This window comes from Populus trichocarpa, chromosome 1, assembly GCF_000002775.5.
Source record: "Populus trichocarpa isolate Nisqually-1 chromosome 1, P.trichocarpa_v4.1, whole genome shotgun sequence".
Classification (NCBI taxonomy): Eukaryota; Viridiplantae; Streptophyta; class Magnoliopsida; order Malpighiales; family Salicaceae; genus Populus; species Populus trichocarpa.
In genome coordinates, this window is record NC_037285.2 from 30096848 (window position 1) to 30116354 (window position 19507).

General features: G+C 32.8%; 1 protein-coding gene across 1 annotated transcript; it reads right to left on the minus strand.

The window, feature by feature from the left end:
* Positions 1-893: 893 nt before the first annotated feature.
* On the minus strand, positions 894-7017 carry LOC7470766 (aspartate--tRNA ligase, chloroplastic/mitochondrial). The gene is made up of 15 exons (XM_002298759.4): positions 6506-7017; positions 6257-6400; positions 6027-6136; positions 5825-5936; positions 5630-5701; positions 5197-5288; positions 4879-4999; positions 3970-4092; positions 3667-3862; positions 3376-3563; positions 3210-3281; positions 2209-2307; positions 2035-2115; positions 1454-1511; positions 894-1365 (listed from the first exon to the last, which is right to left on the minus strand). The coding sequence occupies exons 1-15, from the start codon at positions 6869-6871 to the stop codon at positions 1196-1198; spliced, it is 2004 nt and encodes a 667-aa protein (XP_002298795.4). The 5' UTR covers positions 6872-7017; the 3' UTR covers positions 894-1195.
* Positions 7018-19507: the final 12490 nt, after the last annotated feature.

Consider the following 19507-nt stretch of genomic DNA (forward strand, 5'->3'; position numbering starts at 1 on the left):
ATGCGGTAAAAAAATAAAAAAATCTTAGGATAAATCTTATTTGACCGGCCTCCTGTTATCCACGAGTGAATGCGCTCACCTAGAATTCGATAGACGAGATGTTTTGCATAATAATTCCAGAAATTCGTTTTGATAAGATTAACGTTGCCTGTTTTCTTTTGTTCCGAAATTTAAATTCCTTTTGAATATGAACTAAACAGTTTCAATTTCTAAAATTGCCTAAGGTGATTTGCAACTAGTCACTCGTTCTACTGAATTCTCCGGGAGCTGGATAACTAAAACAAGGGAGCCGGCAATATCATGCCTGAAAAGACAAAAAGAAAAAATTATTAGAAACTTATTATCATTTTATCGTGGACATCATTCACTATCAGAAAAGCTTGTTGAGACCGTTAAAATCCCACTTCAAAAAACTACATGACGACATTAAAAAAAAGTCGTATGAATTGTTAGAGCAATGTTTTTAGAGAAAAAAACTAAAAAAAAAAAAAGTAAGTGATTAGCAACCTATATTCAACCACTGAATTCTATTTAACTCAAAAATCAAATTTATTTTTAAAAAATTAACCTAATAAATAAACGACATGAGAAAACTCAAATCAAATAAAAAATGTCTGTATTTTTTTTTCTTACCTTAATCGATTAAATTTCGATCCAATTCATCAAACCAAAAAAGAAGCCCAGAACTGATGATTTGTGCTAGATGATGCTGGCAGGTCAACAAACACTACGGCTTGATGTGACTTTTTTTTTCTCCCGAAAAACTCAAGGACTCGAATGATGTTATTGCAAACTTGTCGGTGATATTGCCAGAATTGGTCTCATTTCACAAGAACAGAGGGTGGATATTAACAATCAACACCAATAGACGCGATGGAAATGAGCAACAGGGATTCGAGCACGCAAAATGTTTTAAAAAAATAATTAGAAATTAAGTGCCCGTTTATGATTGGGATTCAGATCTGCCTCATAAATACATATACAGGAAAGGTTAAGAAAGTAATAAGAATATTCAACATATATATAGCAAAAGTTTTCTGTCCAAGATTACACAAATAATTCCCGCGTAACTAAAACTTGACTGGGTGCAGAAGGCGCAAACTCGAAGACCTCAGTGAGGTTGGCAGGCATTTCGTCTAATGGGCAACGAACCCCAACTTACATTACAATGAGCAACAGAAGAGAGTAGAGACCACTATTGGGTACGGAAAGATAAATCTTTAAGCTGTTGAGGATCCACCTCTGATGGTGCCCTAGTAAGGGCACACTGAGCAGTTGTTGTCTTTGGGAAAGCTATGACATCCCTGATGGAATTAGCACCAGCCAACAACATAGCCAATCTATCCAGCCCATAAGCAATCCCCCCTGTGGTAAAAAGACATCAAAACCGGTGAATTGTGTAGTTACATAGTAAATGATCATGGAGTCCTAGAACAGGCTCAGCATTCCATACCATGTGGAGGAGCGCCCATGTCCAACGCCTCCAGAAGATAGCCGAACTTCGCTTCAGCCTGCAGACAAAGAAATGTGACTCAACTTACAATAAAGGATGTGAAGATATTCATCATAAAGATGATAATGTGTTGTAACCATAATATAAGACGGGCCTTAAGGCCTGTAAGTTCCCAGCATTCTTACTAGAGATTTCAGACTTCTGGTTGGGAGTTGAAGTTACCAGATGCCCAGGAGGGCTAGTGGTAAACTCCATTTACTTGTGTTTTGCCTTTTTTAGATAATTTGTCCATGCGCCTTAGGAGAAACACAAAACCAAACATAAAAAATTCTCACCCTGAATAAAAGCAAGTGGACTTATTAAAATCCAATTTCAATGTTTTAATTCTCACACAGATAATTTCTAATGTTTCAGAATTCATCCTACTTTTACATAATCCACCAGCCATAAATTTTCCAGAAAAGAAGAAATGACAGAAAAATAGACACATGAAAGTATAGAAACCCCCCAGTGATATTATGTATATTTGAACAAGGAGTGCATGACAATCAAAAGTGCATATACCATAAGGTGCTTCTCACCTGTTCGGGGGTGATGCCAACAATTTCCAAAACTTTTTGCTGGATCTCACGTTTATAAATTCTCAAACTTCCTCCACCAATCTGGCAGTGCAACAAAAGGAAAAAAAAGGTGGTTCATTACAACCTGGCATCGCCTTCAAGTTTGTAGACATGTAAAGATACAGGGCTAAGTACCTCAACCCCATTATAAACCATGTCATAAGCAAGGGCACGTGCAGAGGAAAGGTCTTTCATGTCTTCAGGATTGGGAGCAGTAAATGGGTGATGCAAGGCCTGCCAGAAAACTAGAATTTCAGGAAAAGATAGAAAAGGATAGTACAATACAGAAAATGACTGGTGATGACTTGATGACACTAGTTATTAATCACACAACACCCCCACCATGAAAAACAACTTAAGTCCAATTTAAATAAGCACATAAATTCTTCTCGATCAAGGGAAAGGATAGTACAATACAGAAAATGACTGGTGATGACTTGAGGACACTAGTTATTAATCACATAGCAACCCCACCATGAAAAACAAGTTAAAGTGCAGTTTAAATAAGAACTTAAATTTAACTCTTCTCAATCGAGGAAAAGGATGGTACAATACAGAAAATGACTGGTGATGAAACTAGTTATTAATCACACAGCAACCCCACCATGTAAAGCAACTTAAAGTGCAGTTTAAATAAGAACTTAAATTTAATTCTTCTCCATCTTTATTCTCTGAATTCCTTGATCTAACTTGGAGCTAAGTCCCAGGTACCCAAACAACACCCTTTTCTCATTCCTCCTATGTATTCAATTTTTTTTTATAAAAAAAATGGCTGATGGAGAGTATGGTTTGAGAGCATCCATCATCTTAATGAGGCAGAAGCACCAATGGTTTATAGCAGAAACCAGTGAGACTAGCAATATTTTTCAGCTAACATACAGGGTAGACAATGTTTTGAGATAAAATATATAGAATTTTGTAAACTAGGTTTACTAGAACAACACAATCCATAATATACATCATCATGTACTCCAGATATAGTATATCCACCTACCATGTAATTGACACCAGACCCCTACACAGTTGACACATGATGCATTTTGATAGCCTTTGAATTAATGGGAGATTTTTAATGAAAGATAGCGTAACTGTTATTTCATTAGAGTTTCAACAGACAAAATTGATGAAAGACAAACCTCAAGCCTCTGCTCTGTTTCGTTCCACTCAAACATTGGAAAATCAGTCACCCACAAAATTGAATACCTGGACTGAAACATTAGAAGCAGAGAAAAAGTTAAATATCAAAGAATAAGAGACCACTGGTAATATGTATTACATAAACCAGACAGGTCCAAATCATACAGGATCATTCAAGCCCAGCTGATTGGCTATGAATAGCCTAAGTCGATCAAGAGTTTTATTAACTGATGAATGATGACCAACTGCAAACAAGATAAGGTCCCCTGGTCCTGCAGAGCAGCGACTTAGCAACTGCTCTTTATTTGTTGAATCCAAACTTGAAAGTAATGCAGAAATTCCCTCAAACTCCCCTTCAAAAATTGAATAATACACAGTTGAAGTGCTGAAGTAATAATGTCATTCGCCTTTAAGTTAGGGGTGGAATGAAAAATGTAAGGAAACATCTTCCTTTACCATTATCCAAGACCTTCAGAAAGGCCAAACCCTTTGCTCCTGATTTGATTGCTTCGTTGTAAATGTCACCTTTTTTAAGAGCAGTGTTTGAATAACTTTTAGCACCTGAAGGCACACAGAGTACTTTAATAATACCCCCACTTTTCAAGCTATCAGCAAAAACCCTGAAAGAGGACTCTGAAAAAATATCAGATACCTGCAGCATCAGAGGGAAAACATTTTTTAATGGTTTACATGTAGAACTTGAAGTCCTCATAAAATGTTCTGTGATGCTAAGTATACAGGAGAAAGGAGATAATTTACGTCTTTCAAATGAAGATCAAATCTTGTGTCTGGCCTGTCTGAACCATATCTGCTCATTGCTTCAGCATATGTAAGCCTAGGGAATGGGTTTGGTAGCTGGACACCTTTAATCTCCAAAAATACCTGCAAGCAAACATAACTTTTTAGTCAAACCCTGAAATGTAGAGAAATGTAAGTGTTCAAACATGCCAAATTTCTGCAAATGGAAAATGAAAATACAATGCGACCAGCATATACTGTTGAGTGCATGCCCAACCACTTGGATTCCAATAAAACCACCACCTTTCAACAGATAACTGATGAGAGCTGAAGAGTCTAGTCAACTCTCAATAAAATGAAATGACTTGTTCACTGGGAAACTCAAAAAAGAAGAAGGAGAAATGGATAAAAGGCAAGCCCAAGCTGCAGCATTGTTCATGTCATTGAGACATGATTAGCTCAACTCGAATAGAACTTTGAATCAAATAATTAACTTTGACATAGATATAACATGAGTAGACACAGGAATTAACTTATATTTCAATGATATCCTATAATTAGATATTCAAAAAAATTGCTCTCATCTATACAAGAAAACTCCTGCACTTGGCATGATAAATGAAACTCATTATCCACTGGCAATGTCATCTGTTACGCTGCAAATATACAACACTCAAACTTAAATAAACTAAGAACTTGAAAGGTTTTCCATTTAAAGCCAAGAGAAACTAATGAATACTCAAACATAGTCAGAGGAAAGAAAAAACATCAAAACCTGATAAATCTCATTTACAGTTAGCAAAACCAAAATGATTATTAGCCTACCATTTTTGTTTTTCCTTTCTCCATACTGCTCTGCCTTTTATATATGTCTTCTTCTAATAATACCAGTCAGAAAATCATAGGAACCATAGAGCAAGTTCTACGAACCTTTCGAATTAGATCTTCATTGAGTCTCAGCATATCCTCCATGGGAGTGAATGCCAATTCCATATCTAACTGGGTGAACTCGGGTTGTCTATCCGCCCTTAGATCTTCATCTCTAAAGCATCTGGTTAGGAAGAAAAAGAAAATCTTCATCACTTGTCATATGAAACTCAAGCCCAGGTAAAGCTCGCTTGCTGTGTGTATACAACAAAAAATTATATATGATGAAAAGTATTGCCAAAGGAGAAAAGTGAGAGCATAATTGAATAGCACAACACCACAATCATATCACAATACCAAACATCTAGGAAGAGAATTTACCTTGCTATTTGATAATATTTGTCAAAACCAGAGACCATTAACATTTGCTTAAAGAGTTGTGGACTCTGGGGTAAAGCATAGAAGGTTCCTGGCTTCAAATGGAAATTAAAGTGAATCGGAGCCATGCAAAGCTTGAATAAAGTATTATGAATTAAGGGGCAAATGGTATCATTCCATCCATCTAATTTAGTTATTCAATTTGTCCACATTTTTGCCAATAGAACTCCACTACCTCACCAGGATAATCCCATATCCAACATATAAAACCAGTACACATTACACAGTTGACAATTTTGAAATTGACATTCAGCGGAGTAAATCTCTCTAGCAGTTGAGATGTAAATATTGTTGAATTCAGAGATTTTGTACTACTATCCAAACTCCAAAAGGCATCATATTACACTTGAGTGGCAAGCTAATAAATCCCAAGTACCTGAATTCTTGAAGGCACTAAATAATCCCGGGCACCTTCTGGAGTAGATCTAGAAAGTATGGGGGTCTCAATCTAACCTTATAACCATGCAAAAGGTCAGGATCAAAACAACATACAAACATTATCTAAAACCCTGGAAACAAAGTAGAACATAAACAAACTAATAGACGATGCATCAAAATTTGTATCCCGTACCTCCACAAAACCCTGAACATCCTCAAGATATCTTCTAATGAGTTTCACCACCCTGTGCCTCAGCATAATGTTAGAGCTCATTTGCTGCCGCCGTAAGTCAAGGCATCGATATCTATTAACAAGCATTTAGCTTCCTTTAATCAACAAAACGCCAAGAAATATAAATCAATGTGGTGCATAAATGCAATGGGCTGAGATGTACCTCAAACGAATCTCCTCCTTAACAGAATCCTTAGCATCGTCTACTGTAGTAACTAAAAACGGCAACTTTGCTTTCACTGCATTCAACAATTGAGCATGCTCCGCAACTACCTGGCACACATAATCAACATTCCAAAGAAAACAAATAGAATGGGGGAGCAACTAAATTACCAATTAGAATGTTCAAGCTAAGCAGTAAGAACAAAGGAAATGGAGCCCAGCTAATATTACCTCAATAGAACCGGTGGCCATTTTCTTATTAACAGACTCAACAGGCCGAGACCGAACAACCCCTTCGACAACAACCACATACTCAACTCTTAAATCATTTATAATAGAATGCGCATCAGGAAATTCATCAGGCAAAGTCGCAACCTTTAAAAAAAAAACACACAAAATCAAACTCATTCTCTACAGACTTCACCTGACAAAACACAATCAAATTCCCATAAAGCAATATATTAGATGAATAAGAGATACCTGGACAATGCCAGTGTGGTCTCTGAGATTGAAAAAGGTGAGACCACCATGGACTCTGTGAAGAGCAACCCACCCACAGAGACGAACACGTGCACCGACATCATTGATGGATAATTGGCCGCAGAAGTTGGTACGAGAGACCCAGAGGAGGGTATCTTTTGGTTGTTGTTGTGGCTTGAGAATGGTTTCAGGGGAAGAAGAAGAAGAAGAAGAAGAAGCAGCAGAAAGAGCTACAAGGGTTCTTGTGTGTTTTGTTGAAAGTGATTTGGGAAAGTGATATTTGAGAAGAGTTTGGAGGAGAGGAAGAGAGCAGGGTCTGGTGGTGCGGAGAGTGATTAGAGGGAAGGATCGGAGAAGAAGAGTCATGGTGATGGTGGGGTCAAAGAAATGGCGTGGGAGTTTTGGAGATAAAGGAGCAGAGGGTTTAAGGAATAAAAAAGATTGGGTTTTGAGCGTAAGAGAGTGGGAGATCCGGAGCACGTGTGGCAGACAGCATCGAAGACTGAAGCGATAGAAAGAGATTATTGTGGATTTTAGAAGTGAACTTTATGATTTTGCTTTTCACCAGATCAGTGAACTAGGATAAGTTTATGGGTAAAATAGTTCTGTGATTCATTTGTTATTTTTATTTTTAATGGGGTTACAAAAGTCTTTTTATTTTTTTAAAACATTGAAATACCTTCATTGCCTTTCAAAATCAAAACCAGATAATTTATTGTTATGATTTTTTTTTTAATTTTTATAATAAAATTACTAACTTATTCTTGGAATAAAATTTAATTTAGACTTGTTTTGGGGGTATTTTTGAATTTTCATGTTAGGTTTTACGTTATAACCATATTATTAGATGAGTAAATTAGTATTTTGCATTAATTAAAAATTATTTAATTTTTGAATCTATAAGACACATGTTTTTTTATTAACGTGGGTGTCCGAGCCAATTTGCACGCACCTCGACTAATCCCACGGAATCTGAAGTTAACGACCATGTAAGTTTCCAATGGCCCTGAGGTTTGTGGGACTTGAACTAGTAACATCTAGAGAGCAAACCTAGTGCCTGACCAGTTGAGCTACAATGCTACACCCTCAGGGTTCTATAAGACACATGTTATGTGTGTGGGTGAGTGTGGAAGGGTTCTGTCACGCTTCAATGACGTGTATAACATCATCCAGTGGTGAAAAATTATCTTTTGTCATGTCATTAGATTCCTTTTCCTTTACCAATAGCGTGTGTTCGGTTTTTTTTAATGGATTTTCATCGAAGCTTTTTTCTCTCTCTTTTCTCTTTCCTACCTCAAAATTCATGCCTAGCAATTAAAATTTCAAATATCCCTTTGTTAGGGATATTTGAATATCAAGCCTTTTTTTATTTTATTTTTTGTCATTTACCTTTTTGTAAGTTTATGTTTTGTATTTCAATTTCATTCTTCAATCTAATTTTTTTCTTTTTTTTTTCAAATTTGGTCATGTTTTTTTTCCTTCATTTTTCTCTTATCTCTTTATAAATTTTCAATTGTTTTCAATTCTATCCTTTAATCAAAATATTTAGTTTGTTGTTTTTTAAAATTTAATCCTTATTTTTTGAGTGGTTTTTTTTTAATTCTTTTATAAATTTGATTTTTCTTTTCAATCCAAAATTATTCACCCTTTTTTTTTCTTCAATTTTATTCTTTGACATTTGATTTTTAAGGTTTGGGCTTCATGGTTTTACCAAGTTTGATACTTCTGATCAAATGGCTTAGGTCACGAGTTTCTTGAGCTAACACAGGTTCCCGTCTGTTTTTTTTTTTTTTGGATTTATTTTCTTTTTCAATCTCATTACTCCATATTGATTTTTTAAAAAAAAATAGGCTTCATTGTTTTTTTTTTAATTTTTCTTTTTATAGGGTTATCTTGATCTCATAACTTGGCTTGTGGGTTTAGCAAATTAACCTAGCTAAGCTCACATCTTTCTTTTTCCTTTTTTTTTCTCTGAGATTCTTTTATGTTATTGATTTTTTTTATTTCATTCTTCAATATTTGATTTGTTGAGAATTGGCCTACGTGGTTTTTCTATATTTGGTGCTTTCAATCAAATGGTTCGAGCCATAAATTTTATAAGCTAACAAGATTTAGCATCAAATTTTTTTTATAATTTTTTTTCCATCTTATAATTTGACACTGATTTTTATAAAAATTGAGCTTCATGATTTTCTCTATTTTTTTATGTTAGGTTTTCTTGATCTCATAACCTGACCCGTAGGTTTGAAGGGTCTTGAGCAGGCTCAGGTCTTTTATTGACTTATAATTGCTATTTTTTTATCCTTTTATATGTTAGGATTTTGTTTTTCAATTTCACACTTCAATATTTGGTTTGTTGAGATTTGGGCTTCAAGGTTTTTTCAAATTTGTTACTTCTGGTTAAATGACTCGGGTCACAAGCTTAATGTGTCAACACGAGTTGACATTGTTTATTTTTTTTATTTTCTTTTTTGTTTTTATTCTTGCGTCGGATTAACATCAATTGTTTTCTAAATTTTTATTTAATTGGTCCACAGTGAAGCTCGAGTCATATAGCTAGTGAAAAATAAAATTGAAAATGTAAAAATAATTAGAATATTATTTGTTTTTAAGTTTTACCACGTGTTTTCAACCTTGTGAATTAAATTTCATTCATAGCTGAAAATTTTATGTTTGTAATCATTTTGAATGTTAAGAGTTGAATTTTAAATAGAATTTAATCTTTAAAAATTATACATAATTAAATAAAAGATCAACCTCTTTATCTACAATTTAAAAAATGAGAAATTTAATGTTAAAACTAGTTTTCTCAAAATACTCATCAAGGAATTTTATGATGCTCATGAAATAACTAGTGACATCCTAATAATTACTTTATAAACCCATTTTTTTAAAAAAACAGATACAAGAAGGAGAGAGAGATCACATATAGAGATATTTTTATTATTTTTTATGGGTCATGAGTTTTATTCTCTCTACTCTTTCTCTATATCTCCTTATTCAATGTAGGTCTTGGGAGTAACAAATAGGATGTTACTATTTACTCTTATATATAATAAAATTCCCATATTTATCTATTCATCTCTTTTTTTTAGAGACTTTTAATGAAATAAAATAATGATGGCGAGGGTAATATAGAAAACAAATTAAATTGAATTTCATATCTTTCAAATTGAACTTATTTATTAATTGAATTCAAATTTAATTGTGTAATTAAATTCAATTAGAGTGTATAATTGGTTCCAAACAATTAATGTGATAAATTTTCATGAATTTACTACTTGATTAAATGATAAGTTTCTTTGATTTTTAGATGTCATTAAAAGAAACTAAAACACCTAAGGAAATAATTGTAAATGCATACTCAAAAACATTGTTCACTGGAAAGTATAATGGTGTTTTTACCCCTACATCTAAAAAACTTAACATGTGCTTCCAAAGGTTTTGAAATCGTTTCACATGGTCTATTTGTCATTACCAAAAAAACCAGAGACAAACAAGTATTTTCTCATCTTAATTACACAGTGAAATGATATAAATATCCTTAAAAGCAAAAATAAATAAACTTAGCGTTAATGGATATTTTTGTATTTTCACAATAGTTTTTTGGCTATTATAATTTAAGTGTGTGTATGTGTGTGTGTGTGTGTGAAAAACAACCTTATATATTTCTATAAAATTATTAAATAAAGATATTAACCTTGTCTTTTTAGATTTGTATCAAAGAATAAAAAAAGTTTGGAGAAAACAAAATTCATGGATGTATAAATTTAGATATGGATATTAACTAAAGCTAAAACTAGTTCGGAAATTAATGTAATTGTAGACTTATTGGAACTGTTTGCTAGAATAGTATAATGACATATTTGTCCCTTTCATAAAAAAAACCTATAAATAGTTATTGAGGACATTATGGTCTTTTCACGAGGTGCAATTATCATTTTCAAATTGATAATGGGCAATTATCTCTTTCTATTTCAAAAGCACGATGAAAAGATATAAAAGCAAAAATTTTAATATTGGCATCAAGGGCCAATTTGGTATTTTCAAAATGATTTTTTGGTTATTATTATGTGAGATGAGGGGCAATTTCATATTTGGACAAATATAAAAAATCAAAAGCATGGTGAAACAACCCAAATACCTTGGGAATTCAGAAAAGGCCTTAAAGGGATTTTTCATCTTTTCCCAAAGGTTTTTTATGTTAACATGTCAAATTAGGGGAAATTTGTATTTGGATAAATAAAAAAAAACAAAAAAAAACAAGAGTATATGACATAATCAGAGAACGTGTGGCTCTTCCCTGCATCTAAAAATTCCCTTCACGGTGTCATTGGAAGCGTCGTTGGAGGGCCACCGGGGCCAGACAGTATTGGGTAAGAGGAAGGATGTTGATGTTTCCTCAGGTAGACCTCATTTTAAAAAAGGGAAGCCTCAGTTCAGTTAGTTCAGGAGAAAAGAAGGGATAACAGTTGGGATTGTTTAAAATGATATCGAAGTTAGTAAGATAAAAGATAAGATTGAATCCAGGGTTGAAACTCCTTTTCAAATATTAGATGATGGAATGGTGGTGATGGGAAAAAGAATGTATGTACCGGAAGACATGGCTTTGAAAGATGAATTGTTGAAAGAGGCGCATGAGACCAAACTTAATATGCATCCTGGAAGTACTAAGATGTATAAAGATTTGAAAGAGTTGTATTGGTGGCCAAATATGAAAAAAAAAAAAAAACAGATAGCTAAATACGTGACTAGTTGTGCTATCTGCCAACAAGTAAAGGTAGAACATCAGAAGCTGACAGGGCCTTTACAGTTTTTGTTAAAACCTCAGTGGAAATGGGAGAACATTACTATGGACTTTGTATCTGGTTTACCTAAAGGGAAGAAGGGCAATGATGCAATATGGGTGATAAAACAGATTGACCAAGTCTTCTCTCTTTTTACCGATGAAAATGACTGACTCGGTTTATAAATTGGCCCGATTGTATATAAATGAGGTGGTAAGGTTGCATGGAGTACTCGTGTCAATAGTTTCAGACCGAGATCCTCGGTTTACTTCTCGGTTCTGGCCAAGCATAAAATGTGCTTTGGGAACGAGTTTGAATATGAGCACAGCTTTTCATCCTCAGACTAATGGACAAACTAAGAGAACAATTCAAATCCTATAAGATTTATTAAGAGTTTGCGTATTGGAGTTTGGTGGTAATTGGGAGGATCATCTACCCCTAATGGAGTTCACTTATAATAATAGTTATCAAGCCACTATAGGAATGACCCCATATGAAGCTTTGTATGGTATGAGGTGTTGGACTCTTGTATATTGGGAAGAAGTAGGTGATCGGAGTTTAATTGGAGCTGAAATTGTTCAGATGACAACGAAAAAGGTTAAGGTTATAAAGGATCGTATGAAAACAACTCAAGATAGGCAGAAAAGTTATGTTGATAAACGAAGGAGATCTCTTGAATTTAATGTAGGAGACCGAGTATACTTGAAAGTCGCTCCATGGAAGCACATGTTAAGATTTGGTATGAAGGGAAAGTTAGCACCAAGATACATCGGGCCCTATGAAGTGGTAAAGAGAATTGGACATGTGGCGTATAAATTGGTGTTGCCCCCGCATTTGACCAATATCCATGATGTGTTTCATGTTTCTATGTTACAGAAAGCAGAGATAGATTTGGCTCAAGTGCTACCTCAGGTTCCTATAGAGATTGAAGAAGATTTGACTTTATAAGTGAAACTTGTGAAGATTTTGGATCAGAGTTAAAAGGAGCTCCGAAATAAGAAAATTCCTTTGGTCAAGGTTTTATGGAGGAGTTCTCAAATTAAGGAAGAAACGTGGGAAAAGGAGGCGGAGATGAGGAGGAAGTACCCTGGACTTTTCTAAACTCAAGTATAAAAATTTTAATTTTGAGGACGAAAATTTTTTTTAGAAGGGGACAATGTAAACCCTCAAATATAATAATCTCATCTTGATTTAGTAAAATAAAATAAAATATAATACAGAGGATGTAGAGAAATGATTAAATTGAACAAATTAATTAAAAGAGAAGTTATTTAATGAGAGGGGTGAAATTAAAAACAATAATAAAGGAGTGAGGAGTTAGTAAAGAGAAAGAGAAGTAGTGGGGGTCAATGGTTTGATAAAAGAAATGGTGGGGTCAATGTGAAAATAGAAGTAAATATGGGGGCAAGATGCAAATAAGGAAAGAACATAATTATAAATAACAAGAAATCTCTAGAAATCCCTAGAGTAATGGCCGGCCAGGGAGAGGAAAAAAGAGGAGAAAAGAAAAATTAAAAGGAAACCTTGTAAATTCATCCTTTGAATCCAAAAAAAAGTGAGAGTAAGTGAACTGAAAGTGCTTCACGTAAGATTTAAGAAGAAAACTTAGAAAAAAAAATTTACTAGTGGGAAGGGAAGGGTTAGAAAAAGGAAGGAAAGAGAAGAGGAAAAGGGGTTGTTCTCAATCTCTTGACTCATTGTTTTGTAATAAAAGGTGAAATTGTGGAAAATAGACGGGGGCAGGGGATGACTAGCAGAGTACAATTTTCATGTAGGTGCCTGACACTTCGATTTCTAATTTAAAGTCTTGTGTAATTCTTTAACTTAGTCCCTGATAAGATGTAGTTCAAATTTTTGTATTTATATGTAGTGTTTGAATGATGAATGGACCAGTGTCCTGGTTTGGAACTGGTGCCCTGTGAATGGGCTGATGGTTGGACCAGTGTTCTGGTTTGAAACTGGTACCATGCGAAAGGGCGATCAATAAAATTAGTTATTATTGGACAAGATGGGTGTGTTGGCAGATGGGAAACTATAGAAATTGATGAATAAAAGAATTAAAAAGCAAATTGTTAGTGAAATGCAGGTTCATCTCAGCAGCGTCAACCTTAGTTGATGCTTGGGTGTTCCCTCTGTATAGTCACTTAAGTTAATAGGAAGATGGAAGAATTTTCCCTTTGGGTTGTATATAATAATACTTCTAAAGTGTATGTATAAAGTTATGTAGTGTTATTTTTGTTAAAACTATAAGTAGTAAATTGAAATTTAAAATCTTTATTATGCTAACGTATAAATGCAATTACGATGGTTAATTAATGGTTACCTCTTAAATCCTAGGATTCTTCTCATTTTTAGAACTTGATAATTATGTGAATTTTATCTTAAAAGTCTATAGTTGAGACTTGGAATGATTGGATTGTGTATGAAAAATGAATACAGGATGTGTACAAATGATTTGTCGATAACTTGGGACCTTCCGGCATAGGGGAAACTCTGCTGAAATTTCAGTAGAAATTTCAATAAACCGTATATGAGTTCAAATAAAAAAAAATTACCATGTTTCTTTTTTTAAGGTCGATGCATTGGTTTCGGTACAGGGGATGTTACACGTCGTCATATCCTTTTTTTGTTGACGCAACACGTAATATCTTTGATTTTTGATTTTCTTATTTATACCTTTTTTTAATTTTATTGAGTTGATAAATTGGTTTATAGATATTTGAAGAGTGTTTGTGAAATGTTTTGAGGTTGAAAATGAGTTTTTTAGGCAAAAAATAATCTCTCTTGATTTTTCAACCACCATAATGGCAGCCAAAATCTTGGTAGATAGACGACACATAATCTAGAAAAAAAATACATACATGCATAAATATGTATGTGTGAAAAGCAACCTTATATATTTCTATAATGTTATTAGCTAAAGATATTAATATAGTCCTTTTAGATTTGTATCAAAGAATTAAAAAAAATAGTTTGGACAAAACAAAATTCTTAGATGTATAAATTTAGATATGAATATTAACAAAAGCTAAAACTAGTTGAGAAATTACTGTGGTTGTAGACTCATTGACACTATTTATTAAAATAGTATAATGATGTATTCTCCCCTACCATAAAAAAACCTATATTTAGCTATTGGGAGCATTAACATCTTTTTCACAAGGCATAATATTCATTTCCAAATTGATCATGGGTAATTATATCTCTTCCCATTTCATAAACATAGTGAAAAGACCGTAAAAGCAAAAAATTCAATATTAGCATCAAGGGGTAATTTAGTACTTTCAAAATGATTTTTTAGTTATTATTATGTGAGATGATGGGCAATTTTATATTAGGTCAAATATAAAAAATCAAAAGCGCGATGAAATGACCCAAAAACCCTTGGAAGTCAGAAAAGGCTTAAAGGGGCTTCTTTATCTTTTCTCAAAGGTTTTTTCAATGTTAACATGTCAAATCAAGGGCAATTTGTATTTGGCTAACAAAAAAAATTAAAAGGACAAAAGTGTGTGACACAACTGTAGCACATGCGGGACCTCTATATGTTCAAAAATGCCTTTCATCATGTCGATGGAAGCGTCACCATTTTCTCTTTCTGTTGATGCGGTATGTGTCTATGATGATGGTATGATTTATCATTAGTAAACCTTTCTTTTTTTCCCCATTCTTGCCTCTCCCCGAGAATTACAACTTGATCATCTTAGTTGTTGGTATTTCAATTTCAAGCCTTATTCTTTTGATTTTTTTTTCTTGGCCTTTTTGTAGAAGTTTTATTTATTTTTAATTGCATCCTTCAATCCCAATTTACCAAATATTATACTCTCTAATTTGGACCTTATTTTTTGGATTTCTAATTTTTTTTTCCTTAATCATTTTGTAAAAGTTTCATTTGTTTTTAATTTCATCATTCAATTCAAATTAATGGTGTCATAACCCAATTTTGGGTTCCCCTAAAATTATCTTTTTCTTTAAAATAAAAATATTAAAAAAAATTAAAAGAGGACAAGCAATTTGGTTGGCAAGAACAAGTTAAAAATGGATTTAAATGCATAAATGAGAGATGGAGGAACCAAAGTGAATCTTTGACAAAATTAGATACTCAATTGCAACCTTGAAGGACCTAAATGTGAAGAACAATGCAAATTCAAGGTTAACTTAAGTGAATAATAGACAAATCTACATTAAAATTAAGTTTGAGGACTTAATTTGCATAAAAATCAAGGTTAACTTATTTGATTTAATCATGGGTCTAATTAAAATTTTAATTAAGTTTAAGAATTATTTTAGTTCAAAATTAAAATAATTAATTAAGTGCAAGGACTTAATTAGATTTTTAATTGGTCAAATTAAAAGAATTAATTAAGTGTCAGGACTTATTAAGAACTTAATTGGTAAAAAATTAAATTTGATAGCCTAATTTGGGTTTAATTGAGAAAATTGGAATTTTGAATGACCAAATTTAATCTTTACAAGCTTAGTTGGATGAAATCAGGGGTGAAATTTCAAGAAAATAAAAGTTTAAGGGTTAATTAAAGGCTAAATTAAAGAAATCCAAGATCAAGAACCTCTCTGCAAAAGGCACATGTATACAAGGACTAAATTTGGTTAAAAGTAGAGGTGAATTTGAAGAAATTGAAAGTTTAAAGGTTAATTGAGGATATAATTGAAAATATCCAAAACTAGGGACCATGTTGAAAAAAGCAATAAAATCAGAGAGTCCTTTTGAAACATCACATGGATGAAATTGAATTAATTCCAAAAAATCATTTTCAATGGAACAAATTCAAAGATCGAAAGCTGAAATCAAAAGGGGAATTTATGACCTAATTTGATCTATGATTACCAAAATGACATCTTTTTATGTAAATGAAATGATGCATTTTGATCAAAACGGTTTATTTTGGTTCAAAACAACGTTGTTTTGTCTAGTATTAAGACAAAATAAGTAAGTAAATAAATAGAAAAAGGCTAGACGACACATCGTCGCGTACTGTTTATCATCTTCCTCAAAAGAACTTGAGGAAGCCTGGTTATGAGGCCACTTTTCAAGCCTTTTTTCTCTTCATTCCTCTAACCTATAACGTCTCTACTTTTATTTACAGGACAAATTCTCAATTTAACATAAAAATCCAGGATTTTGTTTTTCGCTTAACATATAAATAGGATGCTCTAATGAAATTAATTAACATCAAACATTATCTAACGCATGCACATGATTTTCATAATATGCAATAAAAACATCCAATACATGAACAACTTAAGAAGTTAAGGGTTGTTATATTCTACGTATTCATGCAGAATATTACAATCCTCAAAAGAAGCATCATTTAAATATTATATATTATTTATTTTCAAATATACATTTTTCCAAAAAAATCATACTATAAATACCCGAAAAGCATCTACAAAAAAGGCAGGAACTACACCACTGTTGTGATGGTTCTGAAACAAAAATCAACATTTTATCAAAATAATATCATGCAATGCAATGTACTAATTAAATTCAATTTCATATAAAAATATTTTTTCCAGATATTTTTAATGATGACTCAAACATATTTATATTCGCCCCATTACCGGGCACTGGTCCCTTATCAGGGACACTAGTCCAACCTTTACCATGCATTAGTCCTCTTTTATCGGGCACTAGTTCCTTACCAGGAACAGTAGTTCAGCTACCCCTTTACCGGGCACTAGTCATTCAACAGGGACACTAGTTCAACCGCCTCTTTACCAGGCACTAGTTTTTTTTAGTTAACAAACATTAACTTCTGGGATTTCTAGCAGAGTACTTTTAATTATGCAGATAAATTAAATAAATTTCTAATAAGAAGAGACTAGGTGTCGGGCACCTACCTGCCGAGTGTACACGATTAATGGCTATTTGTTATTGTCCGGAACCTCTTGCCTCTCATGTTTCAATAAAAATCCACAAAAGTTCAATACTACATCAACTTGCTGTTTTTCTTAAACATTTCATAACATACTTGCCTGTTTGGGATTGTGGTAGCGGTTACGGTTCAAAATGCTTTCGCTTAGAAATGCATTAAAATAATATTTTTTTAATTTTTAAAAAATTATTTTTGATACCAGTACATCAAAACAATCTGAATATATATATATATATATATAAAAGTTTTAGCAAAAACAAAATCAAAATTTAAGGGAACACGGTTTGCACCGCGTTCCCAAACACGCTTAATTTTTTCATTAATCACACATGAAATTTCAGAATTATTTTCTAATATCTCCATTCAATCAAGAATAATTACATCTACAATTTCATTGGTCGAATCACCATATCTTTTCAAGTACTTTAACCCAATCATGTAATATTCCATACACTAATTCTTCTTTTCATTTATTATAATTGCATAATTATTTCCTTGTCCCGGAAATAATTTCATATCTATTCAATTAACATTAAATCCCAACATATTTAGTCCATTCTATCATTTTTAAAGAAATGATCAATTTCTTTCTCTTTATTTTTTTTATTTAAGCATTTTTGAATTTTAACCTAAAAAAGGAAGGGGTGATTCTTCATTAATTTCAAGTCTCATATCTTTATCTAGGTCTAGTTCATTTATTGCAGCATGATAATTTTCTTGTCTCACCAATTCTACACATATCCTCCAAGTTTATTTTATTTTATCTTGGCTGAATTGTTACATTTTAAAGAGGGGAATATATTTTTCTTTAATCCAAGTTTTAAGCCACTATTTAAACCTAATTCACTCATTCAAACACAATTATTATTATTTTTTTCTCTTTAATAATTTCTCATCCAAAATTATTATTCCCTCATTAATTCGACCTTTGGTGCATTTTACTAATTTTTTCTTTTCTATTTGAAACCATTATCTCTTACTTAATCCATTTGGCCAAAGTTTCTAATCGGATAAAAATCCAATTTTTTTCTCTATTATTCTTTTTCATCACATTTATATACATGACACTTGCCCCATTAAATATATTTCCTTCCATATTAAGTTCCAATTTAATCAAATACATCTCTCCTCTTTTTAGTTCCTTTAATTCCTTCATTAACCATGCATTCAATTCTTCAACTAGCCCAAATAAACATAATTAAATCAACATTCATTCAAGAATTTTTATTTGGCCAATTTTCTCTAAATTTCTGAATTTTTCATCTAGGCGTAAAGTGGGTATCCTTCATTAATTATTTCAATTAATGACCAACTCCATGATTGTTCATACCAATAAACACAATTACATCAAAATAACATGAAATCAAAGTTACCCAATTATCAACTCAACAATCCACTTAACACTAACTAATCACAAAAAAAACATAACATTAAATTAATGAAATCAATCATCACTACTAGGTTTCTTACCTCTAATTAATGAAGAATGAAAGATCAAACTCTTCTAAAACAACCTTTCTTGTCACCTTGGCTCCAACACAATTCTCTCCCATTCAAGCTTATTTTATGTTTTTAAAACAGAGAAAACACATCACTCAAATCTTCCTCTCTCTAGTCACTTTTTAACCATTAAATCACTCTAATCTACTCTCATTTTTGTATAGATTAAAGAGAAGATTAAGAGAAGAATTCAAGCCCTGATTTCCCCTTTTCTTCCCTCAACCTTCCCCCTACCTGTTGGCCAGCAACAAGAAAATAGGGGTTTTATTTTTAATTTTTATTTATTAATTACACTTTAGTCCTTAATTCTCTTATGTTAGTTTATGTGGTCCTAAAGCTTCCCTTATTTCTTTTAATTTTAGTTCTATAATATTTTCATTTCCTTTAATTTCTCACTCTCTAATTAAAGTGTATCCCCTCCAATTTAAATGTAGTCATCATATTTTCCACACGTAATTAATTTAATTAATTAAATTCAATAATCCATCATTCTAAAGAAATAATTTAAATCGGGGTTAATATAACCAAACAAGATAAAAGACACACATCCCTTACATACTAACATTATACTATACCCCAGCATGGTTTCTATCGAGTGGTCACCCCTGGAGTCCCTGCAACACCAGTACAAAGAGATGGCCCCTCAACTTTAACAATCTGGTTTTATAGTGCCGGGTTGTTGGCTTATTACCAATTATAAGATTTATCTCTGACGAATCAATGGTCAGGATTCGAGCCTGTAAGGGATTCCAAACACCATCTCCACGTCCTATAAATAGGAATGGATATTCCAGCTAAGGAGGACGAGGTCCCGAAGAGAAGAA

What these genes read in the sequence shown, in the direction of transcription:
- LOC7470766 (XM_002298759.4), bottom strand. Translation starts at nt 6,871, where the DNA reads ATGACTCTTCTTCTCCGATCCTTCCCTCTAATCACTCTCCGCACCACC. An exon ending in ATGAAGATCTAATTCGAAAG is followed by an intron (nt 4,093 to 4,878) that starts GTTCGTAGAACT and finishes GTTTGCTTGCAG; the next exon opens with GTATTTTTGGAGATTAAAGG. An exon ending in TCTGAAGGTCTTGGATAATG is followed by an intron (nt 3,564 to 3,666) that starts GTAAAGGAAGAT and finishes CAATTTTTGAAG; the next exon opens with GGGAGTTTGAGGGAATTTCT.